Raw genomic sequence first — 18,943 nt, forward strand, 5'->3', positions numbered from 1 at the left:
TGCAGGATTTTAATCCATGACGGCGTAGTGTATTACTAATGGTTTTKTTTGAGACTGTGGTTCCAGCTCTCTTCGGGTCATTGACCAGGTCCTGCCGTGTAGTTCTGGGCTGATCCCTCACCTTCCTCATGATCATTGATGCCCCACGAGGTGAGATCTTGCATGGAGCCCCAGACCGAGGGTGATCGACCGTAATCTTGAACTTCTTCCATTTTCTAATAATTGCGCCAACAGTTGTTGCCTTCTCACCAAGCTGCTTGCCTATTGTCCTGTAGCCCATCCCAGCCTTGTGCAGGTCTACAATTTTATCCCCGATGTACTTACACAGGTCTCTGGTCTTGGCCATTGTGGAGAGGTTGGAGTCTGTTTGATTGAGTGTGTGGACAGGTGTCTTTTTTATACAGGTAACGTGTTCAAACAGGTGCAGTTAATACAGGTAATGAGTGGAGAACAGGAGGGCTTCTTAAAGAAAAACTAACAGGTCTGTGAGAGCCGGAATTCTTACTGGTTGGTAGGTGATCGAATACTTATGTCATGCAATAAAATGCAAATTAATTACTTTAAAATCATACAATGTGATTTTCTGGATTTTTGATTCCGTCTCTCACAGTTTAAGTGTACCTATGATAAAAATTACAGACCTCTACATGCTTTGTAAGTAGGAAAACCTGRAAAATCGGCAGTGTATCAAATACTTGTTCTCCCCACTGTATGTGTATATGGGTATGTGTGCCATGCGTGACTGTGTTAATTTGGGTGATGGGCAGGCGTGTGGGTGTGTACATTCAAGACAGCACTTCCAGACAGGAATCTGAGCACTGAAACTAATCCAGTAACTCAATATGTGTGCTTCAGTCCCGTCTGCTGCTCTCCCAACCCAACGGGTCTCTGGGTGTCTTAGCCTAGGCACTGCAGTGTTGCTCTATGTCCTTAACTTCTAATATTTGTTGTTGTGCTGGCACTGGTATCTTTTGATATAGTTTACAATACTAGGTGGTACTTGTACAAGTTGCTCTTGTCTAAACACAGCAGACAATATCATTTTTGTACTTCGATGAATGAATACTCAGTTCATCGGCCGTATGCAATTGTTCTTCTCTTGGTCCTGACAGTCGTTTGTCGTTGACCACAAGCTCCATCCCCCTCTGTTTAAGGTGCAGTGGGGGGCGCCAAGGTTGCTGTGCCCTCCGGGCCGTCATCTCAGACTAGTCAGCCGGGCAGCAGCCAGCACAGCCTCCCTGCCAAGGAGGAGCCACCCCGGGCAGAAGACGGAGGCCTGGACAATGTGTCCGCCCGCACCGTCTCAGACCATGCCTCTATCAAACAGGAGCCTGCAGTCACGGTGAGTTGGACAAGGACGAAAGGGTGAGAGTACTGGCCAAAAAGGGAAACGGTTTGAAGTGATTGAGGTGGTTATTTGGAAATGAGTAGGGGGAAGGGATTTGTTTTCTTTATCACGCTATCCTTTGAGCCTTGAAGGTTGGTATTTAATCCTTTTGTTTCTCGGCCTCTCCCCCTCAGCCAAAGCCCACCTGTATGGTCCAGCCCATGACCCACGCGCCTCCTGCTGGCAGCGAGCGCAGTGTTGAGGAGGAGGAGGAGAAGGTGTGTGTGCCAGGCTTCACAGGCCTGGTCAACCTGGGCAACACATGCTTCATGAACAGCGTCATCCAGTCTCTGTCCAACACCCGAGAACTCAGGGACTACTTTCATGGTCAGTCTTCCCTACTCTTCATTCTTTTAGTTGATCACATTTTACTTTTATGAAATACATCTCTTGTAATGTGCATATGGAGCTAGTATCTGTTGCTGTAGATTGATATTAAACAATGAACTGTGTTCTCTTCCCCCTATGTGCAGACCGGGCGTTTGAAACTGAGATCAACTGTAATAACCCATTGGGGACGGGTGGTCGGCTGGCCATCGGGTTCGCTGTGTTGCTGCGGGCTCTGTGGAAGGGTACCCACCATGCTTTCCAGCCCTCCAAGTTAAAGGTGACAATCCACACTCTTTTGAGAGTCCCATCTTTAACCCCCTCCTGTTATTTTAACCACCACACCATCATGCCTTCTACACGGATTAACACCGGCAGTATTCAGGTTAAGTACAGCCTCTCCCTTTAGTCTTCTCAACTTTATGTTTTGTATTTTATCCCCCAGGCGATCGTGGCCAGTAAGGCCAGCCAGTTCACAGGCTATGCCCAGCACGATGCCCAAGAGTTCATGGCCTTCCTCCTGGATGGTCTCCATGAGGACCTGAACCGCATCCAGAACAAGCCCTACACAGAGACGGTGGACTCAGACGGACGGCTGGACGAGGTGGGTGAAATAGAGGTTCGAGCAGCACCATTCGCATATCCACATTGATGACTGCTGTGTCACTGTTCCCTTGAGCCCAATTGTCCTGGAAAATGACATGATGGCGTGGTTGTGACGCAATAGGTGGTGGCGGAGGAGGCGTGGCAGAGGCACAAGATGAGGAACGACTCGTTCATCGTGGACCTCTTCCAGGGCCAGTACAAGTCCAAGCTTGTCTGCCCTATGTGCTCCAAGGTAAGAGACAGAGGAATTATTGCAATTCCCAAGCAACACTCGCCTGTCTGAATATATCTAGGTGTTTGTATTGAGGCTGGAGCTGGATTTTTTTTGTTTGACTGATGTATTCTAAGACTAACTCACAGGGATGATACTATAGTACCTCTGTTGCTGCGACCGTCCACTCCTGAATGTTAAGTTCATGTTTTAAGTATCCCTATACTTCTGTTATTACGGGGCTATCACTGAGTCAAGAGTGCGCCTGCGCATGAAATGAGTTGGTTGATGGACCTGGCCTTGAGTGTAATGGCTACTTGTAGTGTGTTCGTATAGTAAACTTTGTTAAACTGGAACCTTGTCGTTGTGTCATTTCGAGTTAACACTGAATACATACCCTGACTGTTGTTTTAGGCATGTCTGTTCCAAAGGCACCATGATGATGCAGATAATGAGAGACTCAGGGGCCTGACTGTCAGGCTGAGATGCAGGAAAACCTCATTTAATAATAGAGGAAATGGACCCATCAGAAGCATTTACTGTGTGGATGGCTTGCTGGCTGTGTGGCAGAGTGGAACTAACTTATTTCTTCAGTGGTGCGATAGGGAGCACTAAAACTCAGTAATCTGATTCACAGTGCCATTGTTCTGACCTGTATGTTTTGTAAAGGTCAAATGTCTTTCTCCTCTCGCTATCTCAAGGTTTCCATAACCTTTGACCCCTTCCTCTACCTGCCCGTGCCCTTGCCCCAGAAGCAGAAGGTCCTCACCGTGTTCTACTTTGCTAAAGAGCCTCACAAGAAACCCATCAAGGTAAGATGAGATGTTGGTTTTGTTCGGATGGTTTCAGTTTATTTTATTTTACAGATTTATTTGATTGTTCTCTATTTACTCTGAATCTCGTACCTTGTGTGTCAGTTTCTGGTGAGTGTGAGTAAAGAGAACTCGAGCACAGCCGAGGTCCTGGAGTCAATCTCTCGGAGTGTGAGGATCAAGGCAGAGAACCTGAGACTGGCAGAGGTGGTGAAGAGTCGCTTCCACAGGATTTTCCTCCCCTCCCACTCCCTGGACACGGTCTCCTCCTCAGACATGCTCTTCTGCTTCGAGGTGCTGTCTAAAGAGCTGGCCAAGGAGAGGGTGGTGGTGCTCAGAGTCCAGCAGGTAAACGGAAGCTTAAATTCCCTAGCCTTCCTATTTTAAGCCATACGGAACTATGACAGAAGTACCTAGTATCTGTGTTTAAGTCACATCTGTGTATCTGTCCCCCCTCCAGKGGCCTCAGGTCCCCAGTATCCCCATCTCGAAGTGTGCTGCCTGCRTGAAGCCTCCCCTCTCAGAGGAGGAGAAGCTGAAGCGCTGCACCCGCTGCTACCGCGTGGGCTACTGCAATCAGTGAGTCAACACACTAAATGTCAGCTGGCACTAATGTCGCGAGGCAATTGAGTTTCTCTACCAATAAAAACACAATGACACAGGATAACTATTTCACAACTATTTCCCTTTCTCTCCTAAATGATTCGTAACTCATGAAAAACCAAACTTTTTTTTCTTCACGTTTCAGGGCTTGCCAGAAAAATCACTGGTCCAACCACAAGAGTCTGTGTCACCCCAACATGGAGAACGTGGGGCTTCCTTTCCTGGTCAGCGTCCCTGAGTCCAGACTCACCTACGCCCGTCTGTCCCAGCTGCTGGAAGGATACTCAAGGTACCACTGGGATCTCCGCAATCGATGGATGATATGAATGCTGCTCTTTATAAAATCAAATATAMATGCCAATACTAGGGGTGTGACGTTTAAATGAATTTGAGGTCGTTAACGTTGAGAGAGAAAAAATCTTAACCTGGAACTGATATTTTTTTTAACATAGTTAAAATCACAGTGCAGTAAARGCAAAAATACCATTAACAGGTCCAGATTATCATCATATGTACATCATAACAAATACCTAACACAACAATGCTATACGTTAGTAGGAGAAGATATGCATCTTTCAAATGAGTTACCAGGGATCGAAAGCACGTCATCGTTGTTAATATTTGCCAGGGATAGAAAGCGATCCGCATGTCATCGTTGTTAATAGTTGCCAGGGATAGAAAGCGCTCTGCACGTCATCGTTATTAAGTTGGATGAATGGCAGAGAGTTAGACAGGGAAGCGACAGCAGTGAAGTTCTGTATGGCAATACATTGTAGAATAATAGTGAAGACATCAAAACTATGAAATAACACGCATGCAATCATGTAGTAACCAAAAAAGTGTTAAGGCCAGGCTAATAGGGATTTTTTCCCCTTTACTCTCATCAGACTGAATCTTTACCAGTTGAAAGTATACATAAATACAATATATTATTGTATTACAAGTMTTATGCAAATGAGGCAAACTGTCCTTAAATATGCGCTAATTTGCATATTATGGGAATCTGTTTTTAGCACATTGCTTCAAGGCAGAATGCTTTTGTGATAAGACAATCAATGGTCAGGCTTTTACAGATCAGTTTATCAAAATATTGTCACGTCATGGAATTATTTAAAAAACACTTAATGTATGACTGATGCATATATTTACACATAAAATGACACATTAAAATCAAAACGACACAATATATATTTTTTAAAGCCTCTAAAAGTCTGCCTATAAGACCTAAGAACCTCTGTGTGGAATAATGGGAATGTACGTCCTTTGAAGACTGAGAAAAATRTATTTGTGTACCGGGAACATGTTATTTTGAGAAAATGGCCAATAAAGATAGGCTAATGCAATTAAAATGTACTTTCCATAAATATGTCACAAACTCTTATTCATATATCACTTCTAAATTGACAAATAAACATCAAATATACCTTTTACAAATACATTGGCACGTTTAATACATTTGTTTCAAGCAATAGAGCATATGCTTTGAATACTGGTCTGTTGGGCAAATATGCCGTTTTGGGCAAATTCTCATCACTTTGCTCAATTTGTCACATACAAGGATTTTGTATGGCTGTTGAAATGTGCAGAACATTAATTAGCTATGRCTGCCCAATAAGTTGTTGCTGGTGACGCTTTAGTTGCTTGACTGAGTCATGGGACCTGTGCCTACGCTTGGCACACTCCATTGAAGCAGCATCGGCTCTCACAACTCCTCTCTGATTGCTCCAGTGTCACCAAAGTGCTGTCAATGCACAATTTGTTCATCGCATTTGTTATAGCAATGACTCCCTCATTGAACGTGGCTACTGCCATACTGGCTGCTCTGTCAATGAGGGTTTTGCCCACAAAGACAGTTTTGGGGCATCGCGACCATATTACGGAGTTCAGACATTCATTTACATTCTGGTCTCCTCCGTGCTACATTCTTTTGAGGACGTTATGATTTGACATCCTATGATATACAGGTACCATTTTCTGTGCAACTTCTATAAAAAAATGGATGGATACGAAGGTTTTTGTGACAGGGTGGATTTTCACCGTTTTCTATGGCTCGCTCGTACCAGCACCAATGCACACACCTATCCCGTAGTTGGAAGTGAATCCTCTCTTGTGCCAAATGCCATCAAAGGATACATTAATGTATATGATGGCATTGTCATCCTCCTTCAGCAACTCTGCTATTTTTTTAACCTTTTATTTAATGATGTAAGTCAGTTAAGAACAAATTCTTATTTACAATGACGGCCTAGAAACAGTGGGTTAACTGCCTTGTTCAGGGGCAGAACTACAGATTTGTACCTTTTCAGCTCGGGGATTCGATCTAGCAACCTTTCGGTTACTGGCTCAAGGCTCTAACCACTAGGCTACCTGCCGCCTGTCTGGGTCTATATCTGTGTATGCTATTCTAATTATCTTTGCAGCACTCTCCATTGACTGTAGCCCTCTCTGAATCTCTGCAACTAACATGGGGGAGAAAGTACTCATGTCTGTCAACATTACAGACGTAATTGCAGGACTAAATATTAGCATATCAGCATGTATTTACTTTATGTAAAGCAAATTTCTCACTAATCACATTAGTAGGGATGCAAACTAGTCACCTTTCGGTGAAATTCGCCGTTTTGAATCCAAAATATGTGACCTACCTGATTCGTGTAGATCCCATGAGAAAAGTTTGGGGGGGGAGGGTTTGGATCACTACTGGTTGTAAGCTAATGAGTGATGAGCGTTTGGAGCAGTACTGGCTGTAACCAAGGCTCAGCCAATTGCTTACTTAACAACAGAATGCAGCGCAACAAGTGACTGAAGAGAGAAGAGAACCAATTTGCTAGTTACAGCGCGCACTCTGGAAAGACAGCGTAGAGTAGAAAGGCAGTTACAGCAGCGCGACCCCTGAACGATAACGAAGAGGTAGGTGAGAAGCCTGACCACGGAGACGGGGGTGAGAAGGTGATGAAGCGTACTTCATGAGCTGTAACCGAAAAACATCTGGCATTTGGAAAGTTTGAGGTTAGGGAGAAAGTGTGGTGGAACAAGTATTAGCATTGTTAAGTATCTTGCTAGCTGGATCGAATTCTCCGTTAGCTAGCCAGATACATTTTGAGCAACATTAGCCAACTCACCTGATCAAATAATTGAGTTTATGGTGTGAAAATTAGCTTGCTAATAAAGTCAGACAGCTAACGTTAGCTAGCTGAAGTTACAACATCAGATGAGCTAACATTAGTAATCTAACCAATTCGCTATAGTATTAACTGGTATATGACTCCTTGCCGTTCCTCAAGTTATAACGCATTAAAAATTAGACGTTGCTTGTTAAACAAGTGGATTCAGGGATCAAGTGGAGCTGGGCCTGGCTTAATTAGGGATAGGAGTCCCGCTAGCGGGAGAACTTCCGGTGAAACTGGAGGGRGCACAATTCAAATAAATAATCATAGAAATTATGGATATTAAACGTTTAGGTACATATAAGTGTCTTATATCGGCTGAAAGCTTAAATCCTTGTTAATTTAACTGCACTGTCCGATTTACAGTAGCTGTTACAGCGAAAACATGCCATGCGATTGTTTGAGGACGGCGCCCCACATCAAAATATTTTCCCACCGGCACAGGGTTCATACATTCACAAATAACGATGAAATATTCACTTACTTTTTGAAAATCTTCCTCTGATTTGTCATCCAAAGGGTCCCAGCTATAACATGTAGTGTCGTTTTGTTAGATAAAATCCTTCTTTATATACCAAAAAGTATCTTTATTTGGCGCCATCGATTTGAGTAATACACTCGTTCAACATGCAAAGAAAGGAATTCGAAAATCTACCCCTACACTTTGTTTCAACAAGTCAAAATACGTTTCTATTGACTGCTCAGATACCATAAAATGTAATCAAACTATAATATGTCTTACAGAAAGAAGTATGTTCAATAGGAAACCGATTTTAGCAGGTGCGTAATTTCTTAATGGCGTGCGCAAACATGAATTTCTAAGACTGGCCTGCTAAAACGATTATTTCTTATTCGTTTTTGAAGTTACAAGCCTGAAACCTTGAACATGGACTGCTGACACCCTGTGGAAGCCATAGGATTTGCATCCAGGGAGCTAAGAAGTTTAAGCTGGATGCCTCTATGGAGGTGAAAGGAACACCACACACTTTCCCTCTTTCTCACTTTTGCTGGCACATTGTAGAACAGATGTCCACAGGCAGAAAGTGTATAATGTGCAGTGTAGCCCAAAGATATTGTTTTTGTTGTGTTGAACTAGACATTAACACGTGTGAGGGGGGGATTATATATATTTTTTAACTCAGTGAATGTTATTTTTGCACACGTGTATCCTTGTGCACTTGATCATTGTCTATAGTGGCCACTATAATAGAGCAAAAATAGAAAGCTTGTTTTTTTCCCAAGTGAAATATTTATGTGTGGTCACAAGCGTTATATTATAAAGGCTGTCATGGCTAACTGCAATATTAGTGTATTSTTTTTTTTCTCAAGACTTGTGTCATTTGAAGTAAAGTCTAGGCAACAAATATTGGATTGCTTTCTTATATTTTTTTTAGCTATGAGTTCACATTAACCACTATTTTACACACAGACTGATCATGTAGATCATATTCTTTGTTTAATTAGTTAACCTGCATTTCCCCCTAGCAGGGATTTTGTGTTGTTGTATGTTTCAGTGCAAAATAAAGGGGTCACCTTTTTGGTCCCTCACCAGTTTGTATCCCTGCATTAGGCTACAGCCCTATGACACTGTAGGCCTATGTGACAGCCTCATTGTATAGTTTGTTGTCCTATCACTCTGTTTTATTATCTTTGAATACATTTGCTGGCACAAGGAAATAAATATTATGTATACACAGCAAGTCACCTGACAATAATGGGCCACACTCCCTTTTTATTTACCTGTCACTCTCCTCTCAGATCTCTGATATGAGCTGAGACGCAAGGAATGAATCCCTAGGACTTTGCTTATTTTCTTCAGCGCTGCATAACCAAGTCCAAGTTTGTGGGCTAGAAGAACCATCCTCACATATTTATAATGCTACATCTCCCCTGGAGGGCTCCTGCATCCTGGAGGAAGTGTAAACACTCCTCCTAAATGTATCACGATCACCTTCAGTCTGCACATTCTATCATGACAGAATTACAGAATCCCTGGTTGGTGGGGTCTATGGTGATTTTCAGTCCAGTGTTTAGACACTTAGGGCAAATCAAATCATGTACAAGTTGYTTTATTTGAGACATGTGGAATAAAAGCCACTGTTGACTGTCTGGTTYATTGCTGCTAGTTGTCATCTTCATCTCAACTCATTTGCGTTGCTGCGGGCTACTTCCCTTTGCCTCCTCTACCTGTACTGCCACTGCCTCAATCAGCGGATCAGGCACATTTTTTCTTTCATTAATTAACTGCTTTTCTGACATTGGCTAACGGAGCGAGCCTATTTTTATTCACATACTGTAGGTATATTCTTTGAGATTTTGTSTCTCTTTATGTTGATTCTTCTTCACGGGGGAACCAATCAGGTTGCCGGATAGAGTCTTTAAATGCCAGTAACCAATCGGATGTCAGGATTTGTTTTTGTATTTTTATTTTTCCTTTTTTTTCTCTTAGTAACAACCAATCAAAACAGGAAGTACATATTGGAACACAAGTGTGTATATATATATATATATATATATATATATATATATATATATATATATATATATATATAATTATATATATATATATATATTATATATATATATATATATATAAATAATAAACAAAGGACAATTGGGCAGGAGGTACAATATCACATTACACAAGGACCTAATTCAGGAAATTACTAATCTTTCAGCACTACGTCTACAAAGGTTATATCCATTTATGACTAGCTAACGCTATGCTCCACTAAACAAGCTTTTGAATGATATGATTCAACATGGAGATTTTTAATAGTAGTTGAAGTTCCACATGAAACATGCTATCAAGAACGACATATAAGGTAGTGTAGTTGAGAGAGAATTATACAAATAAAGTATTTATATACATTATTGCCCAATTTTTATATTTTTTTTATATTTTATATTTTTTATATAATATTTTTTGTTGTAAATTTATAGTTGCTAAATTTTACAAAGCCACTCTTCTTGCACCGGGCGGTGTGTTTGGGATCATTGTCATGCTGAAAGACCCAGCCACGTTTCATCTTCAATGCCCTTGCTGATGGAAAGGAGGTTTTCACTCAAAATCTCACGATACATGGCCCCATTCATTCTTTCCTTACAGGATCAGTCGTCCTGGTCCCTTTGCAGAAAAAAACAGCCCCAAAGCATGATGTTTCCACCCGCATGCTTCACAGTAGGTATGGTGTTCTTTGGATGCAACTCAGCATTCTTTGTCCTCCAAACACACGAGTTGAGTTTTTACCAAAAGGTTCTATTTTGGTTTCATCTGACCATATGACATTCTCCAATTCTTCGTGATCGACCAAATGCTCTCTAGCAAACTTCAGACGGCCTGGACATGTACCGGCTTAAGCAGGGGACACGTCTGGCACTGCAGGATTTGAGTCCCTGGCGGCGTAGTGTGTTACTGATGGTAGCTTTGTTACTTTGGTCCCAGCTCTCTGCAGGTCATTCACTAGGTCCCCCCTGTGGTTCTGGATTTTTGCTCACCGTTCTTGTATCATTTTGACCCACGGGTGAGATTTGCATGGGCCCCAGATTGAGGGAGATTATCAGTCTTGTATGTCTTCCATTTCCTAATAATTGCTCCCACAGTTGATTTCTTCAAACCAAGCTGCTTACCTATTGCAGATTCAGTCTTCCCAGCCTGTGCAGGTCTACAATTTGTTCGGTGTCCTTTGACAGCTCTTTGGTCTTGCCATAGTGGAGTTTGGAGTGTTGACGTTGAGGTTGACAGGTGTCTTTTATACTGATAACAAGTTCAAACAGGTGCCATTAATACAAGTAACGAGTGGAGCACAGAGGAGCCTCTTAAAGAAGAAGTTACAGGTCTGTGAGAGCCAGAAATCTTGCTTGTTTGTAGGTGACCAAATACTTATTTTCCACCATAATTTGCAAATAAATTCATTAAAAATCCTACAATGTGATTTTTCTGGATTTTTTTTCTCATTTTGTCTGTCATAGTTGAAGTGTACCCATGATGAAATTTACAGGCCTCTCTCATCTTTTTAAGGGAGAACTTGCACATTGGTGGCTGACTAAATACTTTTTTTGCCCCACTGTACATATGAAGGAGTAAAATAGTATGTAAACATTATTAAAGTGACCAGTGATTCCATGTTATATAACATAGGGCAATAGCCTTAACCTTTTTTCAATAGGGGGAGCTGTTAGCATTATTTTTTTTTTACATTTCAAATTAAACTGCCTCGTACTAATTCTTGATCGTACAAATGCATATTATGTTATTATTGATAGAAAACAGTCTATAGTTTCTATAGGAGTTGAAATTTGTCTCTGAGTGGTACAGAACAATTTCTACAGCACTTTTCATGACAGGGTTCAGATTTCAGAAATTTTTACCTCTGATCTGGGTCTGTTTAAGGCCACAGTGAATGCTATGAAGAAAACCGACACTGCCTACGTCTTCCTCTGGGTGTCTGTACGTCATCACGTTTTCAATGAAATCGATGGGACGTTCACAGCCATTATAAATGACACAAATGTACAGAGACCGCCCTTTCTCAACGTGCGCCTCAAGCCTGAAGCCATCGGACCTGTCTCGTTCCAAGTCGTTTTCTAACCAGCAATATTTCTCCGGTCATGGTTTCAGTCGTTATAGTTGTTAAAAACATCATAATGTAGTGAATTTGAACCGTTTTTAATCAATTTATATCCGTTTAGTGCGATTCTGAGGAATTTATTTGTCGTGCACTCTGAAAGTTTGGACACGCTTTAGGTGTCGGTCGTTGGTGATGACATTTCGAAGGACAGAGGACATCTATCGACCAAAGACGTTTATAACAAAGAAAGGATACATTGCCCAAGAATATGATGGAAGATCAGCTCAAATGTAAGCAATATTTAATATGATAAAACCGTGTTTCTGTCGAAATATTTTAAACGCATATATCGCCATTTGTTGGTATAGCTTCACTTGGCCAACCCTGTATTGAAAAGTAAGGATAATTTTAAAAATGTAAATCAGCGGTTGCATTAAGAACTAATTTGTCTTTCGATTCCTGTCAACCCTGTATTTTTTAGTCAAGTATATGATTAGCTTTTAATTAAACTAGATCACTCTGATAGATGACGTCAGACATATTGAGGCTTGATTTCCTAGTATTTTCATTGTGTAACCACGGTTTTGTATGGCTAAATATGCACCTTTTCGAACAAACTGTATATGTATGTTGTAAAATGATGTTACAGGAGTGTTCATCGGAAGAATTCTGAGAAGGTTAGTGAAAAAATTAATATCTTTTGGCGGTGGTTACGTTATAGCGCTCTTGGCTGGAATCGATGCTCTGGTAACGTGAACATGTAGTATGCTAACTTATCGATTTATTGTGTTTTCGCTGAAAAACGCTTAGAAAATCTGAAATATGGTCTGAAATCACAAGAACTGGTCTTTCCATTGCTATGCTTTGTCTATTTTTATGAAATGTTTTATGATGAGTAAATTGGTCATACACGTTGCTCTATCTAGTAATTCTAGTGGATTTGTGATGGTCGGTGCAATTGTAAACTGTGATTTTACCTGAAATATGCACTTTTTTCTAACAAAAACTATCCTATACCATGAAATTTTTACAGACTGTCATCTGATGGTTTTTTTTATAGGTTATTGGCTATCAATATCTAGTTGAGCCGAATTGGTGATAGCACCTGAAGGAGTAAGAAACTGATGGAGTTAGAATAGTGGTGTATTTTGCTAACGTGTTTAGCTAATAGATTTACATATTTGTTCTTCCCTGTAAAACATTTTAAAAATCTGAAATGGTGGCTTTATTCACAAGATCTGTATCTTTCATCTGGTGTCTTGGACTTGTGATTAATGATATTTAGATGCTACTATCTACTTCTGAAGCTATGCTATCTATGCTAATCAGTGTGTGGGGGGGGGGTGCTCCCGGATCCGGGTTTCTGAGGCAGTAAAAGTTAAAGGTGCAGGGTTGAGTAACTGGGTGGTAGCGCTAATGATGGCTATTTAGCACTCTGATGCCTCTAGAATAGAGCTTTTTTCAGTCTCTTGGCTCCAGCTTTGATGCACCTGTTCTGACCTCGCCTTCTGGATGATAGTGGGGTGAGAAGGCCGTGACTCGAGTGGTTGATCTTTTTTGCCTTCCTGTGACATRGGGTGCTGCAGGTAGTTTGCCCCCGGTGATGCGTTGGGCAGACGCACCACCCTCTGCAGAACCTTGTGGTTGCGGGCAGTTGCAGTACTAGGTGGTGATACAGCCGACAGGATGCTCTCAATGGTCCATCTGTAAAAGTTGTGGGTCTTAGGGGCCAAGGTGAATTTCCTCAGCCTCCAGAGGTTAAAGAGGCGCTGTTGCGCCTTCTTTACCACACTGTCTGTGTGGGTGGACCATTTCAGATTGTCAGGGATGTGTACGCCACGGAAGCGTTCCACATTTTCCACTGCGGTCCCATCGATGTGGATAGGGGGATGCTCCCTCTGCTGTTTTGTTGGCGTTGAGTGAGAGGTTATTTTCCTGGCACTACACTCCCAGGGCCCTCACCTCCTCCCTGTAGGCTGTCTCGTCATTGTTGGAAATCAGGCCTGCTACTGTTGTGTCGTCTGCAAACTTGACGATTGAGTGTGAGGCGTGCTTGGCCACGCAGTCATGGGTGAACAGGGAGTACAGGAGGGGGCCCCTGTGTTGAGGATCAGCGAAGTGGAGGTGTTGTTTCCTACCTTCACCACCTGGGGGCGCCCCGTCAGGAAGTCCAGGACCCATTTGCACAGGGCGGGGTTCAGACCTTGGGCCCCAAGCTTAGAGGGTAGTATGGTGTTGAATGCTGAGCTATAGTGCATGAACAGCATTCTTACATAGGTATTCCTCTTGTCCAGATGGGATAGGGCAGTGTGATGGTGATTGCATAGGCTTTGGATCTATTGGGGCGGTATGCAAATTGAAGTGGGTCTATGGAGGTAGAGGTGATATGATCCTTAACTTGCCTCTCAAAGCACTTCATGATGACAGAAGTGAGTACTACGGGGCGATAGTCGTTTAGTTACCTTTGCTTTCTTGGGTACAGGAACAGTGGTGGACATTTTGAAGTGGGGACAGCAGACTGGGATAGGAAGAGATTGAATATGTCCGTAAACACTCCGCGGCTTACTCAAGTCGGCCACGGAGAACGACAGCCCACAGTCCTCGGGAGCGGGCCGCGTCGGTGGCCATGTGTTATCATCAAAGCGGGCAAAGAATGTGTTTAGCTTGTCCAGGAGGAAGACGTTGGAGTCCGTGACGTGGCTGGTTTTCCCTTTGTAATCCGTGGTACCGGGATACCTTCAGACGAGTTTTGTGAGACTTTGGGGGTCCTAAAGCAAAACAACCGACATGTACCCGTTCGTTAGTCTCAGATTTCCATAGAGGTGTCTTATTAGTGTGTAGCCAAACTGTTCGGACGCTACAGACAGAGTTTGATTGTCGGTACCGTCTTCAGATGAGCCCATACAAAAACATACCTCTAGCTTAATCAGACAGATTTTGAAGGACTTTTTATTTTTTATTATGCTAATTAGATTTAAGCGGGGGCATGGAGGTCGACTCTAGGTGGTTAAATAATGCAAAAATGGCAGTTTCAACATTAACATTTTTAAATTTGTCACATCCCTAGTCAATACAACATGCTGATTTTGTCATTGTTGGACTGTCAAAGATTCCTTTGTTTACACCKCTTTCCCCATCTCTCTGTGTAGGTATTCAGTGAACGTGTTCCAGCCTCCCTTCCAGTCTGGCAGAACGTCCCCAGAGGGCACCCAGTGCCGGGCTGACCTCCCCCCTCCAGCAGAGACCCCTGATGGTGTGAGGCCAGGGGATGAGGCTAGGGGCGGTGGGGCGGGAGACTCTGATCAGGAGAGCCCCTTTCTGGTCCCTGAGTCTCCATTAGAAACAGCTCAGGCTTCAGCACACCCAGCCGGAGATCCAGACGCCCTCTCCACCCGCACCACAGACTCTGGCTTCTCTGAGCCCTCCTCCTGCTCCCAGGACCCCCAGGGAGAGAAGGAGACCTCCTGTGAGAAGGCTGTCAGGCCAGAAGGTAAAGGCAAGCATAGTCTGTCATTGAGTTATCGATAATATTGTTTTAACTTCCACTTTTTCCATTAGGTTTTTCACCTGACCATAGATATCTTTCATTGTTTAATCCTGTCACTCTGTGATTTGTGACTGTATTTTCTACTGTTTGTGTGTCTAGCTGCAGTGACAGGCTACCAGCAACCATCAGAATCTGCGTCCAGCCACGCTTCTCAGTTCTACATCTCCATCCTCGACTCCAACAGCAGGGAGCAGAAACTGGAGGAAAAGGGTAAGACAAGGTCCTGATAGGTCACTATCCCGTACCCATCCTTTACCCCTAATGTAAGACAAAGCAGAAACGCATTGATCTGCTGTGTATAATTCAACATTATTCCTTTTACAATATGTATTTTTCAGTGTTTGTCATGTCTTTTCCCCCTCCAGAAGAGGCTGTTCTGGATCTCCCTGACGAATCCACCCTGGCACTAGTGTGGAAGAACAACGAGCGTCTCAAGGAGTATGTGCTGGTCCGGTCCAAGGAGCTGGACTTTAAGGAGGACCCTGGGTCGGTCAGTGAGACGGCCAGGGCTGGACACTTCACCCTGGAGCAGTGCCTTAACCTCTTCACTAGGCCTGAGGTGCTGGCACCAGAGGAGGCATGGTAGGAACAACACACACATATCAACATAGCCTTCAACATACACTAACACGCGCACATACTCAATCAAATGTAGCCCTACAGTCACATAAAGCGATGAACTAACACACGTATACATGCACAGTTAACATCGTCATTGTTCTCTTACTGATTTCGCAATTGTTTTGATGGATTACAAAGCTAACAGGAACTCTCTCTCTCTCTCTCAGGTACTGTCCAAAGTGCCAGCAGCACAGGGAAGCCTCCAAGCAGCTGCTGCTGTGGCGTCTGCCCAACGTCCTCATCATCCAGCTCAAGCGCTTCTCCTTCCGCAGCTTCATTTGGAGGGACAAGATCAACGACATGGTCGATTTCCCTGTCAGGTAAAAATGACATACACAGACGGTAAAGGGTCAGTTCACCCAAATAACAAAATTACTCATTGGTTTCCTTACCCTGTAAGCAGTCTATGGACAAGGTATTACAGCAACCCATGCTTTGGTTTAGTTTTCTGGCACTGTTTCCACACGCTAACGTTTTAGCATTTGTGGCACGAATCCCATTCAAGCCGTGGGACTGTTACTAGCATTTTTTGCTCATCATGTCTAAATCATRCAAAAGTGTCTCATTGATTGTGGAGAGATTATTTGAACATGATGCATAAAAAATGCTCATATCTGTCCCATGACTTGAATGGGATTTGTGCCACAAATGCTAAAACGTTAGCATGAGGAAACGGTGCCAGGGAAACTAAACCAAAGCATGGATTGCTGTCATACCTTGTCGATAGACTGCTTACAGGGTAAGAAAACTGATATATAATTATGTAATTTGGGTGAACTATCCCTTTAATATATCACACCCTTTATACTACCCTTCACACCACTCGATGACTTGGGTTGAATTCCCTCAAATACGACAAGGTTTTCACGGCATGTTTTCTTGTTTTTCAGGAACCTGGACCTCAGTAAGTTCTGTATTGGTCAGAAGGATGACATGCAGCAGCCGCCAATCTATGACCTCTATGCCGTCATTAATCACTACGGAGGCATGATCGGAGGTCACTACACAGCCTATGCACGCCTGCCCAGTGCCCAGAACAGCCAGCGCAGTGATGTTGGTGAGTGGTTGACTGAAATAGGCTTCACATTAGTATACACTGAGAATACAACACATTCTCAGTGTATACTCAGACCAGGTGAAAGCGATGATCCCTTATTGATGTCACCTGTTAAATCCACTTAAATCAGTGTCGATGAAGGGGAGGAGACAGGTTAAAGAAGGATTTTTAAGCCTTGAGACAATTGAGACATGAAGGGGTAAGACAATGGTTAAGAGAAAAGATTGAAGTGTCTTTGAACAGGGTATGGTAGTAGGTGCCAGGCGCACCGGTTTGTGTCAAGAACTGCAGCGCTGCTGGGTTTTCCCAAGCTCAACAGTTTCTCATGTGTATCAAGAATGGTCCACCACCCAAAGGACATTCAGCCAAATTGACTGTGGGAAGCATTGGAGTCAGCATGGGCCAGCATCCCTGTGGAACACCATTTAGAGTCCATGCCCTGATGAATTGAGGCTGTTCTGAGAGCAAAAMGGGGGTGCAACTCTGCTAGGAAGGTGTACCTAATGTTTGGTACTGTATACTCGGTGTATATTGTATTTCTGTCCATGGCAAACATTGGTTTAAACATATGTTTGTTTTTTGTTCATACTAATGTACATGGGGGGGGGGGAATAACTAAACTAAACTCCTCGTCCTTTCTCTCGCCCAGGCTGGCGTCTGTTTGATGACAGCACAGTGACGACAGTTGAGGAGAACCAGGTGGTGACACGCTACGCCTACGTGCTGTTCTACCGCCGCCGCAACTCCCCCGTGGAACGACCACCTCGCTTCCTAGGGCCCCTCGGGGTCGAGTCCCCCACCGCTGCAGGAGCCACCGCCAGCCAGGTGAGGGTGCCCATCTTTACCTTTCAGAGACCCCTCCCCAGGATCCATTATATGGTGGTAGTAGGAAAGCATCTTCAAGGTGTAGTGCAGCAGGAGTATATTCAATTCAACTTTCTTGAGGTATATTGTAATTTTTTCCCCAACAATTTTTATTCAATGTTCACCACTTGAGTAAGAAATGTAGTACTGTGTTAATCTTTTCCTCTTCATGGCCGGATATTTGATTGCTTGCTTGTGGTCCTTTTAGAGAAATGATCTCCGATGCCAAGGGGCTAATGTGTGTTTCTGCTTCTAAAGCTATGGATGAGAGTAAGAGGTTTGATCTAATCTCATTGCTCTCAAGGCCATTTGTTTGTTCATCAAAAGTGTTTGATACAAGACCAGCTGTTTCTAAGTTGAATAGGTGCTTGGAGAAAAAGCCGTTCACACTTACAACTTATTATCCTATGCACAATTTTGAAGTGACAGACATTGGCTTTCTCCAGACTCTTTGATCTGATCTGTATTGGCATTTAAGATGTATTGTATTCTGTCCAAATGCTGAAAAATAAGTTAATTGCCAGAATTAATAAGTTGGGGCTGTGTGTATTCACCATCAAGTCAAACCTTTGTGCAAGTGGTCTGTTCATGCCTATGAGAAAGATTGGGTGTATGGTACATTTTCTCTTGAACTCATTAGTTTATATTGGGGGTTGGAATCTGTCTAAATATGTGTGATTTATTTCATCTATTAGCTAACTCTTATGAGACACCACATTTCTGTCTTATCCATCTGTTTTCTGAAAAGCACCCCTCTCACATCGCTCTGAGCTGTCCTCATGCTGTGTATGCCATGTGAATGAGTGAGGGGCGTCTTGGTTAATTTGTCAGAAACCCAGTAATGTATTCCTTGAAAGAGCCTGGCTTGTCCTTGACCCTATGGCAGGGGTAGGCAACTCGATTCAGCTGCGGGACGATTTTTGACAAAGTGGATGGTCGGGGGGCCGGAACATAATTTACAAAGCAAATTGACTACAACTAAGCCCACAAAGAGATTGTTCTTTTCAAACAATCATTTCAATCATTGATTATGCTGAATTCCCCCCCTCCCCTTTGGGCGGCCAAAAGAAACCACCTGTTGCCGACCCCTGCCGCTGGAAGTCTGGCTGTGGTGAGGGGACTGTGCTTTAGAACCAAGCCTTTCCCAGAAGCTGACACAGGTTTCCGCCA

The 18,943-nt window shown here is 43.1% G+C and overlaps 1 protein-coding gene across 12 annotated transcripts in view; it reads left to right on the top strand.

Annotated features, from left to right (window-relative positions):
• Positions 1 to 18,943, top strand: part of usp19 (ubiquitin specific peptidase 19) — a 38,439-nt gene that overhangs the window by 15,925 nt on the left and 3,571 nt on the right. For 4 of the 12 annotated variants that reach the window (XM_070444445.1, XM_070444444.1, XM_070444451.1 and 1 more), the window contains 15 exons: positions 1,155 to 1,342; positions 1,522 to 1,714; positions 1,861 to 1,994; positions 2,160 to 2,333; positions 2,442 to 2,552; positions 3,233 to 3,343; positions 3,449 to 3,691; positions 3,804 to 3,922; positions 4,092 to 4,235; positions 14,834 to 15,180; positions 15,331 to 15,441; positions 15,597 to 15,813; positions 16,020 to 16,172; positions 16,743 to 16,909; positions 17,559 to 17,734. In XM_070444445.1, the coding sequence (XP_070300546.1) occupies positions 1,155 to 1,342; positions 1,522 to 1,714; positions 1,861 to 1,994; positions 2,160 to 2,333; positions 2,442 to 2,552; positions 3,233 to 3,343; positions 3,449 to 3,691; positions 3,804 to 3,922; positions 4,092 to 4,235; positions 14,834 to 15,180; positions 15,331 to 15,441; positions 15,597 to 15,813; positions 16,020 to 16,172; positions 16,743 to 16,909; positions 17,559 to 17,734 (2,588 nt within the window). Of the gene's footprint in view, positions 1 to 1,154; positions 1,343 to 1,521; positions 1,715 to 1,860; positions 1,995 to 2,159; positions 2,334 to 2,441; positions 2,553 to 3,232; positions 3,344 to 3,448; positions 3,692 to 3,803; positions 3,923 to 4,091; positions 4,236 to 14,833; positions 15,181 to 15,330; positions 15,442 to 15,596; positions 15,814 to 16,019; positions 16,173 to 16,742; positions 16,910 to 17,558; positions 17,735 to 18,841 lie in introns of all 12 variants that reach the window. The other 8 variants (XM_070444450.1, XM_023991063.3, XM_070444454.1 and 5 more) reach the window with 7 other exon arrangements.

This window comes from Salvelinus sp. IW2-2015, linkage group LG7 (genome assembly GCF_002910315.2).
Source record: "Salvelinus sp. IW2-2015 linkage group LG7, ASM291031v2, whole genome shotgun sequence".
In the NCBI taxonomy this organism is placed as follows: Eukaryota; Metazoa; Chordata; class Actinopteri; order Salmoniformes; family Salmonidae; genus Salvelinus; species Salvelinus sp. IW2-2015.